The 14,274-nt window shown below is 47.2% G+C and overlaps 1 protein-coding gene across 2 annotated transcripts; it reads right to left on the bottom strand.

Moving 5' to 3' along the window:
* Positions 1 to 110: 110 nt before the first annotated feature.
* LOC146608989 (ubiquitin-protein ligase E3A) lies at positions 111 to 12,913 on the bottom strand. 2 transcript variants are annotated; one of them, XM_085347602.1, is made up of 11 exons: positions 12,692 to 12,794; positions 11,992 to 12,036; positions 10,974 to 11,278; positions 9,645 to 10,894; positions 9,350 to 9,494; positions 8,411 to 8,616; positions 8,085 to 8,249; positions 6,965 to 7,120; positions 6,810 to 6,883; positions 4,237 to 4,380; positions 111 to 3,657 (listed from the first exon to the last, which is right to left on the bottom strand). In XM_085347602.1, coding segments are annotated over exons 2-11 (2,568 nt in total). In that variant the 5' UTR covers positions 11,994 to 12,036; positions 12,692 to 12,794; the 3' UTR covers positions 111 to 3,536. The 2 variants fall into 2 exon arrangements, with proteins under 2 accessions (XP_085203728.1, XP_085203727.1); XM_085347601.1 differs by having other exon boundaries at positions 112 to 3,657; positions 12,640 to 12,913.
* Between the last annotated feature and the right edge of the window lie 1,361 nt (positions 12,914 to 14,274).

Here is a 14,274-nt window from a genome sequence, read left to right as displayed (position 1 = left end):
ATAAAGGAACTGAATATGATGAGCTTGCCACAGTTCTTCTGCTGGCTGTGTCATCATCTTCTGGCTCTTCATGTCATCCTGATTCTTCTCTGAACTTTTTGGAGTGAGGAATAAAGTCATACTTACACATGCAGTCTTTTAAATCGATGCCAGTCTATACAAACAACTACAGCTGGCATTTATTTGTAATAATTACAAGAATGTTACTGCTGTCTGCCTGCTTCTTGTTTCCAAACACAGTCCAGCACACAGCGCGAATAAGCTTTCAAAAGAATGCAACAAGCACATTTCTGTGTATAACCCATCATTAGAACCAACCAAAATGACCATTTCATTGACCCACCCAAATTTAAGAATGTCCACCCTTCAACGTCACCCAGAGAGCAGCTCAGGAGGTACAAATATCCTTGGACAAGATCCTTACCCCGAGTCTCCGATCCACGTGAGCAGGCGAACGAGGCATGTCGCATCGAGTGCCACAGGAAACATTACCTAACAAGATCCACGTCCTGCTCATCGAAAGTAAAAAAGATTTTATCCCACACACTTTGCCTTATTGCATCTCTGTGGCGTGATGTTTGGGCCTGCTCTGAAATCGGGACACCAAGAAACCTGTGGAGTCAAATCAGGCTTGTTGGAAAAAAGCAGTCATCTTTATTTAGCATGTTTCACAACAATGAATACTTTGAGCCTTTCACCTGTTTCTATGTGGGAGAATTTAACTGTTGATTGAACCAATTGAGGAAATCTGCCTCCCATTCCCAGACAGGTCCACCCCTTAACCTTGAGTCGGCTCACGTGTGCAGCAAGCAGCATCTTCAGCATTCAAACATGGAGGTACGGGTAAGGTTACACAGCTGAAACTACACCTGGCTGTACTGCTTAGCCTTCCACATGAGTGAGCACTACTGCAGTACGTAGAACAATGCACGCACACTGTGCACTGTAGTGACTTCCCAGCACAGTCCAGTGCTGTCCACATTTTTAGGCACTACTAGTACTGTGACTCAGACGAAGGCTAAACTAGTGTTAGGAGTAGCTGATGAGGGAGGAGAAAAAGAAGAGGAGATAAAGACTGGCTCAGGTTGGTGGATGGCAGTGCTGAGCACTGTGCTCTCAGTGGTATGTTGTGGGCATCGTGGCGCTCCACGCGCTCCTCTATAAGGTACGTCAGCCATGCAGCAACGACTTCAGCGTCTCAGGGACAAACCACTGACCCCCCACCTCCAGCCAACCGCCACAAACGTACACGTTTGCTCTGAACGGCTTTACCAGACTGCAGGTACAGTCACATGACACAAGGCAGGGTTATATGACGTTAAGAGCTCTCTGTTCAAAGATGGTTTCTGGCAATAGCCGTGATGCAGTCCACACACTCGGGTCCATGTTCTGTGACCTCTTCCATGCCATCATCTGTTCTCAGACCTTTAACCACAGCGACTGGAGGAGTGAGGTCACGTTACACGCCACAAACGGTCTCTGTACACAGAACGATACCACCCAGTACCTCATAAGGAAGTACGCACGTGGACACCTGAGCCTGCTGCGTGTAGGAGCTGTGAGGTCACACAAAGGAAAGCTTTCAATGACAGCAAGCTTCACATGCATGTTTATGTCCAGTTTGTCCAAATGATCACAACCACTCATTTGTAAGTAAGACATCCAGGTAGTTTGCAGGTTTAGCAACTCCTTCGCCCTCTCTCCATGTTCCTACAGACATGGATATAGATGCGGGGGAGCGTATCTCAGTGTCTTCCAACAGCCACAGGCTCGTGTTCCATTTTACAAATGCAACTCGATGACCATCAAGCATTTAAAACAACTGTCTGCTGATGGAGCAGCTATTTTACATGGTACCCTTATTACCATGGTTACATGAGCTGTTGCCAAAGTGGCGTTTTCACTTCCAAGTGAGTGATGTCAGCGATTTGGGCAAAGCGTTGCTGTAAGCCTGCCTCTGTGTGACGGCCGTGCTGCCTGACCCGAGGACGTCTGCCGACTGTGTCAGAGGATGGATATTGCAGACTACACAACAGCAGCGGGATGTTTAAAAAGACAACCGAACTTTGAAGCAGCGAGACGATTCTGTGTCCGAGAACATTACGCAGCCTATTGACCGATGAGGAGGAAAAGCATTCAAAACAGGACGCGTTGCCTGTTGTGAGGGGAAATGATTTCACAGTCCTTATTAGAGACAAAGCACTTTTTCAACAGTGGTTACACCTGTTTCACTGATCAGGTCACAGCGACGTGTCCACACAGTCACAGCAGACACACCTGTGTTATCTGTGCTGTAAACAGAGAGGTATGAAGGTCCACAGCAAGTCAGGCCAAGCTTACAAAACAAAGCGGCAGCAGGCGCACGGCGAGCACGGCGAGCACGGCCTCTTTCACCCTCAGAGACACAAACTGAGGAGAGCTCGCCTCACGGCTCCTGGATGCAAACGAGAAGACATATTAGGGAGATGTTTCATCAGCGGGAGATGACCAGATCAAAGTCCAGCTTCACACTCCAACGGCAAAGGAAACTACTCACGTCACCATGAACTAGGATGGTCTCGTTAGGTTCCAGGTGTAACCACAGCAACAGACAAAGCTTTATCAGGTCTGCAGACGGGGGGGGGCTATGCAGCGTGAGCGGTTTCTACGAGACTGAACCCAAAGCAGACGACACAGAGTACGTGCTGGGCTTCTACCTGTCCGCTGTACAGGTTGGCACAAGGAGAGCATCTGAGACTCAGTCTACATGTGTACATCCTCCACAGCGTGGGTACGGTATGCACTGATATATAAACACTGATTTTATTTAGAATCCTCAACACAGGCAGACAAGGAAATAAAACGAACAATAATGGCAACCTGTGACCAAAGAACAAACATTCTGAAAATGTCTAAGTGCACTTACACATCTCTGCATGTCCCCCAAAGGAAGAAGGCCCGAAACTGAGAAGGAGAACAAGCTATGTGATGTGCCATCCTGGACCCAATCTCTTTCCACGCGCTCACCTCAAAACAGACTGGGTGGAAACAACAAGCAATGACTACGCTAGAGTGGAATGGTCAGTGGGGAATACGATGCAGTAGCGAACACTAAACTAAATCTCTGTGGGAGCTGTGGGCAAGAGTTCAGGGGTACTTTGTCGCCGAGTTTATCGAGTTGGAAACGCATCGTCCCGTATTTGCATTATTTCTTTTACATTTATCACAACAGGCAGGCATGAAAAACGTGAACCTTCAAATAAATAACGAGGAAAATGATCCTTTCTGTACACAGAAAGCACATTCACATGTGTGGATGTGGGAGCGGGTACTCGAGGAGGTCTCTACGTTTACACTGACTGATGTGTGATGATGCAGGCACAGCAGCGGATCTATTAGAGAGATTTATTAGAACCACGTATCCACTTTCATTATTCACTTGCTTTTCCTCGAACATACTCTGGCCTGTCTGGTCACCTTTGAGATTGTGTCTGATACAGGAAGGGCAGGGCAGGGTTTATGGGCTTTCTGAGAAGGAGTCTGTTGGGAGCAGGGGTTCAGAGCATGCCAAACCCTTTGGCATAGGTGATGGCTTTCAGCAGTCTCTCCCTCAGCTTCTCCTTGCTGTTGTACTCGGGCAGCAGCAGCACGTTAAAGCAAGTGTGAGAAGTCGGTAACCTGTCGAGAAACCACACATCACACAGACAACACGTCAGGAACAAAGCAAATCGTCACACAGCAACACCGAGTGTATGCAGAGACAAAATACATGAAGTATACAGGCCGACAGCTCCACAAAGGGCTGTGATGCCTGCTGCTGTCACAATCTGTCTCCTTTATGTCCAACAAAAACAGACTGGCTTTAACTGGTTCATCCTTCCAGTGTTCACACTTCATAACAGTCATGCCAGTTTCTCGAGATACCTGCACTGGTGTGATGACTGATCAGTTTCCTCATCGTTTTTACAACATGTGATGAAGAAAAAGGATATTGTTGGATAAATAAGCTGAATTTAAAGACAACGCTACCACTCGTAATAAGCCACGTTCTCTCATGTCTACTTACTGATAAGCACGTACATTTTAAACACTGTGTACTGGACTCCTTAATGTTTGCTAAGAGCGTGCTGCTGAAACAAGGACACAGTCAGCTGTGCATAAAGACTTTCGAGCTTCAGTCACTAGCAGGAAGCAGAGCGCACGCAGCCCGTGCACCACAACAGAAGAGGGACAGGAAACGGAACGGCTGTGGCTCACCTGTCTGTGTCGGGGCCGTTCTTGGCGATAATCATCTTCAGCTTGCCCAGCCCACCCACAGGCGCTCTGTCGGTGCCGGTGGTGAACTGTAGGAAGAGGCATTTCTGCTCCTCGCCAAATGAGTGCAACGTCTCCCAAAACTCCCTACGACACAAACACGAGGAAACGCCTTCATCAAATATATATGAATTCAGTTTCAAAACATAGCCAGTGGATGCACAGACGTATGTGCTCCGTTTAAACATACAAGTTAACGGTGAGCGAGGTTTCAGTCTTTGCATATTTTTGGTCTTCCAAAGTAAACTCTCATGGTTTCTCAGGTGGAGTCTGTGCCTGGTGACGAGGCTGCAGCTGCACAGTGAGGAGGAGGCAGTGCTGATGTCAGGCGCTGAGGCCCAGTGAGTGTCAGGAACGTCACACACGGACCGCGCTCGCACCGCGCCCGCTGCACTCCTCCTCGTTTGGATATATTTCTCATGTTTGTCATTTCTTCCTGCATCTACTATTCATACTTTTTATAACTGCACAGTTGGTGTGGAGCACTCACATCATCGTTGCACATGTACAGTGACAATAAAGGCCTATTCTGGTCTGTTCGCAGTCTCGGGTGCAGGAGTGCATGCAGAGGAAATGCACCTGCAGACTGGGCCGAGCTGTGTAGCACTGACTGGAGCTGATAATGGGCCAACATGGCATACTGTTTCCTCCTCCTCCATCAACTTCACAATAATAACTGTCAATTAACACGTTCCCACTTGCCCAGTTGCATGCTGGGAATTGCTAGTTATGGTCTGTTAAAAGCTGAGAGGCTGTGTAGCTGCACTCTGTGCAGGAACAGAGACGAGCAGCGTGATGGAGACGAACTTTGAGCAAAGCAGGAAACATGTTGTGATCACATCAGCTCACGCTTCTGCCGTCTCACCTGCTCCAGGTGTTTGTTGGGGCTCTCCTGGGAGCGCCTCCACAGTCAGCCACAGATACACAGCCTCAGTGAACCCAGCTAACACTTTACTGAAGCTAACGTGTTACTGAAATATTGATTCTTATGTTCTACAATTGGTTCTCAGATTAAAGTATCGACATCTGTAGTCCATCATTAACAGGAACACAGTGGACTTTATCGTTAGGATCATATAAATGACTGGTAGGAACTACTTCTTCTTCCGCCTGTCACAGTGACATGCAAATTATGGCTGTAAAAATGCATCACGCCTCACGTGTGCTCGCTCGCTCAGTGGATGTTCGTAAGCAGAGTCATGTGTGGCGAGGCCACAAACCTTGTCAAACACAAAAGTCAATTATAACACAGAATAAGATGATGAGTTTATGATGAGGCGAACTGAAGGAGCAGCGGGACGGGTGTTGCTAGGGCGAGACAAACGCTGCCCCGGCGTCCTTCGGTGCTGCAGGTGTGGCGCTGGTGGCAACCTGCAGCACTGCTGCTGAATTTAGGACAGTGACTTACATTTAGGCTCAGCTGTTTGTGTTGATGTTTGAGAGGAATTCACAGCAGCCTTAAAACTACACAATCCCATTTATCGGATCGGCGAGGAAACAAGCGGCCTCACACGTCACTACTGGAAGAACCATTCCAAGCAGAGCTGGTTTTGAAGGTTTAAATCCACACACGCAGTGTGGGGAGCTTTTCCCCACACTGCAGTCCTGTGAAGTGGGGCTGGGTTTTGATTATCGATGAAAATAGATTCTGGCTTGGATAACGTGATATCGATTCATCAAAATCCTGAATCGATATTTAAATATAAATTTATTTTGGCCGAAACGCCAGAATCTCAAGTTAAACCTCACAAAATTTCTACAACCACCAAACAGCTGAAACAGTGAATGAGAGCAGGAACACGGACTCTGCACGGAGACGTAAACACAAAGCGCTGTTACGCACCAGTCTACCGTTGTTTGCAGCCTGTCGGACGCTGTTTTTCCTTTTACTTACTTCTGAAAAGAAAGCCTCATTTCTGCTGTTCAATACTGAACAAATTAAAACTTTTTAAAATTATGCAAAATTGAAAAACTCTCAGCCGTGTTTCTAATCAAACCTCTGCAACTTTGCTCTGCTTCACTTCAGCAGCATCAGGTCATGTTCATATGTTGATTAATGGTTTTCTTTCGTTTTTGATGTACTGCAGAATATTTGTATAAAATCCAGACCAGGAAAATCACCTTCATGTTTTTCTGTGTTTTATCTTCAGCTACTTTGACACAAAGGCCTCTGCTGTGATGTCACACCTGTGATAAAGTCTCACAAGTGTCAGTTTTCTTTTTATAGATATAAAAATATGGATACATACTGATAAATGATAAGAATTATAATATTTCTGACTGCGGCAAAAGTTCCCCGATTCAAATGGAATCAGTGAGGATACCCAGCCCTACTGTGAAGCACTGAGTAACCGTCTGCTGGGGGGCCACATGGTGAGAACTGGTCTCCACTGCTTTTGATTGTGGGCCGTGACGTTATGATGATATAAAAATGCCTTTGATTAGTGTGGACTTTGAGCTGGGTTATAAAAATTAGACACAGCGCGCTGAGCTTGGTTTTCAGGTCAGATTCTTACTTGATTATCCGAGAATCTCTGTTATAACCTCCGTCGTATTCTGTTGTTTCTTCAAGTGCTAGGAAGTCCAGGTTCTACAGTGGGAGACAAAACATGAATGAATGACTGAATGACATCACTAGCATATACAAACATCCATTAAAAAAAACTCTCACCCTGCTTCCACAAATCAGGAGCTCGATCTCCTCTGGTCTGAACAGGTACTTGAGCGGAGACTCGTTGGTGACCATGTGGAAGCCTCTCCTGAACGCCTTGAACTGCTTCTCCACGCTTTTGTTCAGAATGTACTCTGAATACTGTGCAACAAACTCCTATATGAACACACATCAATGAGAACATTTAACAAGCGCGAGCCCTGAGGGGCGGCCGGCCTTGAACACCATGTCATCCCTTATATTTGTGTTACTTTTAACATTTCCATTTTTATCAATAACAAACCACCAGCAGCTGGAAACAACAAGAAGTACAGTGTTGTAATCAATGAGAGCTGGATAGTGCACAGTCAATATTTTATAAGGACATGGCAACACCGTGCACCCCGAGTCCCCATCGCCTCGGCAACCTCCATTGTTGTGTTGCGTTTGTGCCGCATACAATGGGACTTTTAGCCGTGTTGCTGTAACTAGCCCATGCACGCTGAGGAGCTACTCAATTTGAATGGAAGACATCCAGATGGAGTCTAGCTGAGTGGGAACCAGTGAAAAGAGGCATCAAGCTTTACCAGAAAGCACCGATGACAGCTGTAAATAGTAAACATTAAACAGCATCAGTGCCATCAAATCTCTTCCAATCAGATTTTGAGAAGCTATGACGGTTTGTGACAGTGAGCTGAAAGTCAGCTTACCTTCGAGTGGTGGCAGCGAAGCAGCTTTCCTCAGGTTCTCTTCTAATATTGAAAATGTGGCCAAACTTCAGGTTTAGAAGGCTGAAAAAATGTCACTGCCATCTTTTTACAGGCTGACATAGACAGAAACTTCATTGATCCCAGGAGGAGTCCAGACGTAAACATGGTGCAGCCATGTCTGGGAGACTGCTCCTAACTGGGACTGTGCACTAACCAGCTCAATAACTTCCCATGGTAACAGTTTCAGGACCTGCACACAATGACCTGCCCAGGTGCTACCACAGGATCATGCAACCCTAAAGCTCCGCCCTCTTAATAAATCACAATCAGCAGAAAGGTTTGGGTCAGATAAGCTGAATGAAGTGGAAAAGCACACTTTGCCTGTGTGTATCGTAGGAGGACAAACGGCTCCACGGTTCTCTTCAGCTCACCTTTCTGTTTTCATTGGTGACGGGAATCTTGTCCCCATTTTCCCTTAAATCGTACATAAGTGCATTCCCAAACAGGTCCGTATGAGAAATCTGGAACGTGATCATCATGTCCTCCTCCACGCTGCCCTCATACTCCAGGAGCTCCTTCAGACTCTGGTATAAAACCTGTCCAGCGGTTCAGGACAATCAACACGTTATAATTAGCATAACATCAGCATTAGCATACATCATATGACAGACATGGCTGCTTTTCCTCCCAAACTAAATCAATTAGACAGAAAAAACAACAAAAACACAGCACAAACAGCTGCTTAGGTGATGCTTACCGGGTTGGCATCAGCCAAGTCCCTGAAAGTTCCTTTCTTGCCCATTAACTTCCTGTAGACCACCATGGGAAAGTGGACATCCAGGATACAGTTGTTATAGATGGCCAAACCGAGAACGATGCCAATCAGTGTGTACTGGCCCTCATTTTCAAACGACGACGGGTTGAACCAGAACAGTTTGGTGTGCTCATCATACGTGAACATGCCTGCAGCAAGAAAAACAGAGCACACGCCCGTGAATCCTGGGATACGAAGCAGCCACGCGAGAGACGCTCCATGTGCACACGGAAAAAGCAACACATCGGTTTTCCCTGCTCTCTATCACTGTGTTTGTCTGTTGTCAAGTTAGCTAAAAACTACTCAGCTCGTTTCCATTAGACCTCACTGGGAACATGAGAACCCTCTCAGGTCTGGAAGGACGTCTTTCAGACAACTTTGACCAGAGACAGTTCGATAACATGACAGCTGACACACTTTAGGTGGAAGAAAGCAGGACGCAAAACCCCCACAAACTTTACTTTCCAGTTTCCTAAAACTAGGCTTTGAAAAGCCAGTCAGAGATCCGGATTCAGTTAGCAGTGCAGCAGCGATATCTATGAAATCCTGAAAGGGGGGCTGACCGGAAACAATTCTAAGAAAGACCAGATCACTCCGACCAAGGATCTGAATGGATTCTGATGGGCCGACAGTGAACGCTCTCAAATCCAGCCCTGCATGCTGTGTTAGTGCCACGCTGCTGTGTATCGCCCACAGAGCTGGACCGTGACAGCAGCTGGACTGAACTGTGGTAAAGTCCAAACAGCAGACACGTACTGCCGCAGCTTCACACTCAGGTCCAAGTTCAAGGTGAATTATTAAGCCAGCATCAGCAGTTCAACGTGTATGTGCGACGCTTGTTTAAAGCCATCTGAAACTAAACTGCTCGCGATGCTTTCTTACCAATATCTGGGTTGAAGATCTCCTCCACCACCAGCTGAAAGAATTCTTTGGAAACACCTCCTTCATCGACACCTTGCTCTCCTTCAAACTCCACATACAGCTGCTTCTTCAAGTCTGCAGGATTTTCCATTGCTATCATTTCCAGCTGCAGACACACACAGAAGAAACGTTCACAAACATTAGCGCCTTGAGGCGACTGTAGTTGTGATTTGGTGCTATATAAATAAAATTGAATTGAACCCATCCAAAACCCAACTAATCAAAGGGACACTGAAGTCGGTTTGAATGCACATACCCTGACCAGAGCATCGTCAATGATGTGGTCTCTGCGCACTTTGAGCCTCAGGTAAGGGTTGAGCTGCTGACCCTGCACCAAGCTGTAGAGCACCGTGATCCGCCGCTCGCTGTACATGCGGATGCGGTTGTCGTAGTACAGACCCAGGTTCTTGGTGACGGCGTTCAGGATGAACGGACAGGTCATGAAGGAGAATTTGTTTTCAGTTTCAACTTTAAAGAAAGTATAGTCCTTGTCCATCTCTAACACCTCGTTCAGAGGCTCGTTGACAAACTCCTCAAAGGGAATGAGCGGCCGCCGGCAATCGCTTGTACGGATTCCCAACTCTGTCTCCAGCGGGTCTACTCGAGGGCCCTTTTTGTTCCTGCGCTCTTCACCCAGGAGCTCCTGCAGGGTGAGGTCACTGGACTCTGGAATGGGCTCCTCGTCTTCTTCCTCGTTGTGCTCCATGTCAAGGTCGCCACCCAGCACATTTGCATAATAGACGATCTTCAAGCACTTAGTGGCCGCCACCACAGCGTCGTCGTCGTTGACCAGGTTGCGGCTGTTGAACTCGTTACTGATCACCTTGTAGGTAATGAGCTGCTGGAAGGTCTCCACCATGCGCCGGATCTGCTCAGCGCTGTAATGCGACCACAAACGCGCCAGCTTGGCCTGAGCTGCCAGCGGGAGTTTGCTCATGGCCTTACAGAACTGTGGGAGAGCGATCTCAAGGTACTCGGGGCTGTGGAGGTTGCTGTTTTCCATCACTATTACAAAAAGGTTCAGGTAGTTTGGGTCTCGTGAATACACGTTATGGTACGTCAGGTCACACTCCACATTAGGCGAGAGGTAGACCAGCGCATTCAAGAAGGCGGCTTCGATTTTATCATTGGACAGGAGGCGCTCGTAGACCCTTCGCACAGCTTCGATATCGACCGAAACCTCATCGGGAGCCAGCTTTTGGACGTCGTTTTCTCCCGACGAGCACTCGCCGAGCCTCGATGATGAGGAGGTGGGGGAATCCTCCTCCATAGCTGTAGTTGAACTCGCAGCTGCCTCCTTTTCATCTTCATCCTTGTCCTCGTCCTTACCTTGGAGAGACTTGAGCTCCTCCTTGGTGTGCGGTTTGGACCTCCGAAAGCTCTGCACCAGTCCCTCAGCACTGGAGAAAACTCGGCCTATCACTCGGATGAGAGGGGAGTAATCCTCCTTTTCACCACAGGTGTCCAGGATCTCATACACCTTCTCCTCTGTCAGGTAATTTACATCTACACACAGACACAAATGTTGTTACCAGAGAAAAACAAAAACACAAACTGCACGAGTGAAACAGCGCAATCTGCTCACCTTTAAAATTGTCTCGCACAGAGTGGATGTCCTTATGGTTCATCTTCTTGTTGCTGCACGCAGAGTTGCTGTGAGCGCTGCTCTCCTGGTAGGTGGAAGCGGTGCCTTTCTTTGAAGGGTGTGGGTCGCATAGCTTGGCATTGACTTTGTAGAGCTCCAGGGCTTTGACCGCTGCCTCGTTGTTATCCATGCGGCTGAAGCCAACTGATGAGGCACACCACGAGTTGGAGCAAGACTCATTCCCACAGCCCTCCGTTAACTGGTGGTAATAGCGCTCTATTAGATGCTTGGCAGCTGCTCGCTTCCTGTGATCAGAGGTAAAACACAAGGCGGTAAAAGCACTGCGCGAATCCACTGTGATCCTCATAAAGCACTGAGTGCAATGTGAAATAATGGGAGACGCGAGATTGACTGCAATGCTTTTCCCACTTGAGAATCACTAAGAGTTTCTGTCAACAGACAACACAAGAGCTGAGCTTGGTCTCAGGCTGGATGCTGAGCTCGGGCTTATGGCGCTTTGGACGTGTTGCATTTCCAGCCACTTTCAGGTCAAGTGTCACAACAGATTTATTATCAGTGTTTAGAATAAATTCAAACTTGACAAAAACCTTCTGATTCTGCTAATTACACCACTGTCCAGAAGACAGCAGCATTCCAGCTGCAGTCGTATTGGTAAACACTGAAGCAATACTAATAGAACAGCAGTATTATTCATTCACAGGTACAGATACAACTGATAATGTAAACTCAAAGCTCCATAAATTCCATGCATAATTAAAGCACTTTAACCTGAAGTACTTTAATTATGTTTTATTTAAGCCAACGGTCCTTCAAATGTTCACATCATGAGCAAACAGTGTGACAGCTGCTGAGATGAACTGGGTGTGTATCACACTAACAATACAGCTGACAACATTTAGTCAAGGCACAAGATGAAGACAAGAAAGAAAGAAGCGAGGACAGACCCTAACACCAAGCTCCTGAACTGCACACATGGAAGGTAATGAGTTTGACTTACATTCGGCTTGCTTCTGGGTTTTCTATTTCAGGCTCCTCGTGTTCTCTAAATGAACAACAAACAAGGATAAGAACCACGGCACAGGTCATGATGACTACACTGACATTTCAGAGTACTGCTGGCTCTGCTGTGGGGTAACAAAGTCAGAGTCCTGCTCAGGAAATTGGTCGAGCTGTGTAGAAGAGGACAACAGTCTAACCAGCAAACCCACATTCGCTCTTTTTAAAGCTAAGCACTGGCTTCCACTTAGTGACCGAGGTCGCAGCAAATGTAATCATCTATGTAGATAATTCATTTTATCTCTTTTGTAAAATGTAGCATTAACCTAAACCCTGTAGTCCAGTCTGGACGGGCTGGTAAAGCCCAAAAATGTTGCCACTGGGACAATCTGTCGCTCACTTTAGCAAGCTAACACAGCAAATGCTAATTAGCCTACTTTGTTACTCATACAAAAGTAATGTCTTCAAAGTGACCCGCGGGCAGATTTCTTTCGTTTTCATTTAACCAGTGCTTGCTATAAACTTTGCCCCAATATGTTGCCTGAAACAAAGGAGCACTGACGTCCACACAGCCTCCAACAACAGCTAACTAGCCCCCGCTCTGATTGATCGTCCTAGCATCCCGAGCCTTTCCTCTGAGCATCCCCACCTATCGGCTCCTCCGGCGGAGCTCGTCTCGGCCTGTGGTGGCGCACACTCACAGTCCTCCTTCTCGTCGGAATTCATACGAGACTTTATGCCAGCAGTTTGTTATCCTGTTGCTGTTTGTGGGTGTTGTAGGTCCTGCGCGGCTTCTCTCCAACGTAAACAGCACACTGCTTTAAGTCCGATCGGACACCGACGAAGGATTTTCTATAGAAAACTTCATTCACGGCCTTCCTACTAGTGGCTCTCTCCTCTGCCTGAGCTTCGCAGCCATCTTGACTTCACCATCATACTACGTCCCACAATGCACTGCGTTCTAGCTCCAAGAGCTACTGGAATGGATCACAAGGAACTGGACTGCATCATTATTATATTATATACAAGTGTTGTTGTTTTTTATAAAGTAATAATAAGTAAAAAGAGTAAACACCTAGAAGCACTTGTAGAAAGGTAAAGGGAGGGCAGAGAGGAAAAACAGGAGTTCCCTCATCAACTCTCAGCCTCCATCCACAGTTACAGCTTCAGCTTTCATGAAAATGGACAGTTTGAAGCTTCATTTTAAAAGGTCAAGGCAGTACGCCTAAAACAAAACCCACCGGAGAGCTGATTTTCCAGGAGAGCACTCTGACAGCTAAAGGCTTTACCGCCCATTCTACTTTTGAAAAACCGCCTGCAGCCTGACAGCAAAGCCCTCTATTTAATTCATTTTGTAATTAAGGTATTTATGAAGGTTGGTTTTGAGGTTTCTGCATGTAAGGCAAAGCTTTTGAAATCTTGGTTTGGCTTTAACAAGAAACCAGAGAAGAAATGCTAATAAGAGAAACATGACTCTTCCCAGTCCCCATCAGTGTACTCTCTGCAGTATTTTGAATCAGCTGGAGGCTTTTCAGACACCTATGGGGACATTCTAATAAGTAATTACAGTTGTCTGTGCTGGAAGTGAGGCCACCTATGGCCACGAGCTGTGGGTAGTGACCGAAAGAACGAGATCGCGGATACAAGCGGCAGAAATGAGCTTCCTCCGAAGGGTGGCTGGCCTCTCCCTTAGAGATAGGGTGAGAAGTTCGGCCATCCGGGAGGGGCTCAGAGTAGAGCAGCTGCTGCTCCACATCGAAAGGAGCCAGCTGAGGTGGTTCGGGCATCTGACAAGGATGCCACCTGGGCGCCTCCTGGGTGAGGTGTTCCAGGCATGTCCCACCGGGAGGAGGCCCCGGGGCAGACCCAGGACACGCTGGAGAGATTATATCTCTCGGCTGGCCTGGGAACGCCTTGGTATTCCCCCGGATAAGCTGGAGGAGGTGGCTGGGGAGAGGGAGGTCTGGGCCTCTTTGCTTAGGCTGCTGCCTCCGCGACCCGGCCCCGGACAAAGCGGATGAAGATGGATGGATGGATGTGCTGGAAGTAACAAAGACAAGGATTTTCAGGTCAACCTGACTTCAAAGTACAGGGTGGGCCATTTATATGGATACACCGTAACAACATGGGAATGGTTGGTGATATTAAAGTCCTGTTTGTGGCACATTAGTATATGTGAGGGGGCAAACTCCTCAAGATGGGTGGTGACCATGGTGGCCATTTAGGAGTCGGCCATCTTGGATACCGCTTTTGTTTTTCCAACAGGAAGAGGGTCATGTGACAC

The sequence above is a fragment of the Diplotaxodon limnothrissa genome, linkage group LG23, assembly GCF_057381915.1.
Source record: "Diplotaxodon limnothrissa isolate DT_005_m linkage group LG23, D_limnothrissa_male_GT1.1, whole genome shotgun sequence".
Taxonomy (NCBI): Eukaryota; Metazoa; Chordata; class Actinopteri; order Cichliformes; family Cichlidae; genus Diplotaxodon; species Diplotaxodon limnothrissa.
Note: the sequence above shows the minus strand (reverse complement) of the source record. Positions and strands in the feature narration are given on the sequence as shown.

Bases quoted from the DNA above. Each gene is read 5' to 3' on its own strand.
- LOC146608989 (XM_085347601.1), bottom strand. From the start codon at position 12,716: ATGAATTCCGACGAGAAGGAGGACTGTGAGTGTGCGCCACCACAGGCC. The intron at 7,121-8,084 runs GTGAGCTGAAGA...GTGTTCATATAG, and splicing joins TCACCAATGAAAACAGAAAG to GAGTTTGTTGCACAGTATTC. The intron at 4,381-6,809 runs GTAAGAATCTGA...TTTGTGTCGTAG, and splicing joins AGAGATTCTCGGATAATCAA to GGAGTTTTGGGAGACGTTGC.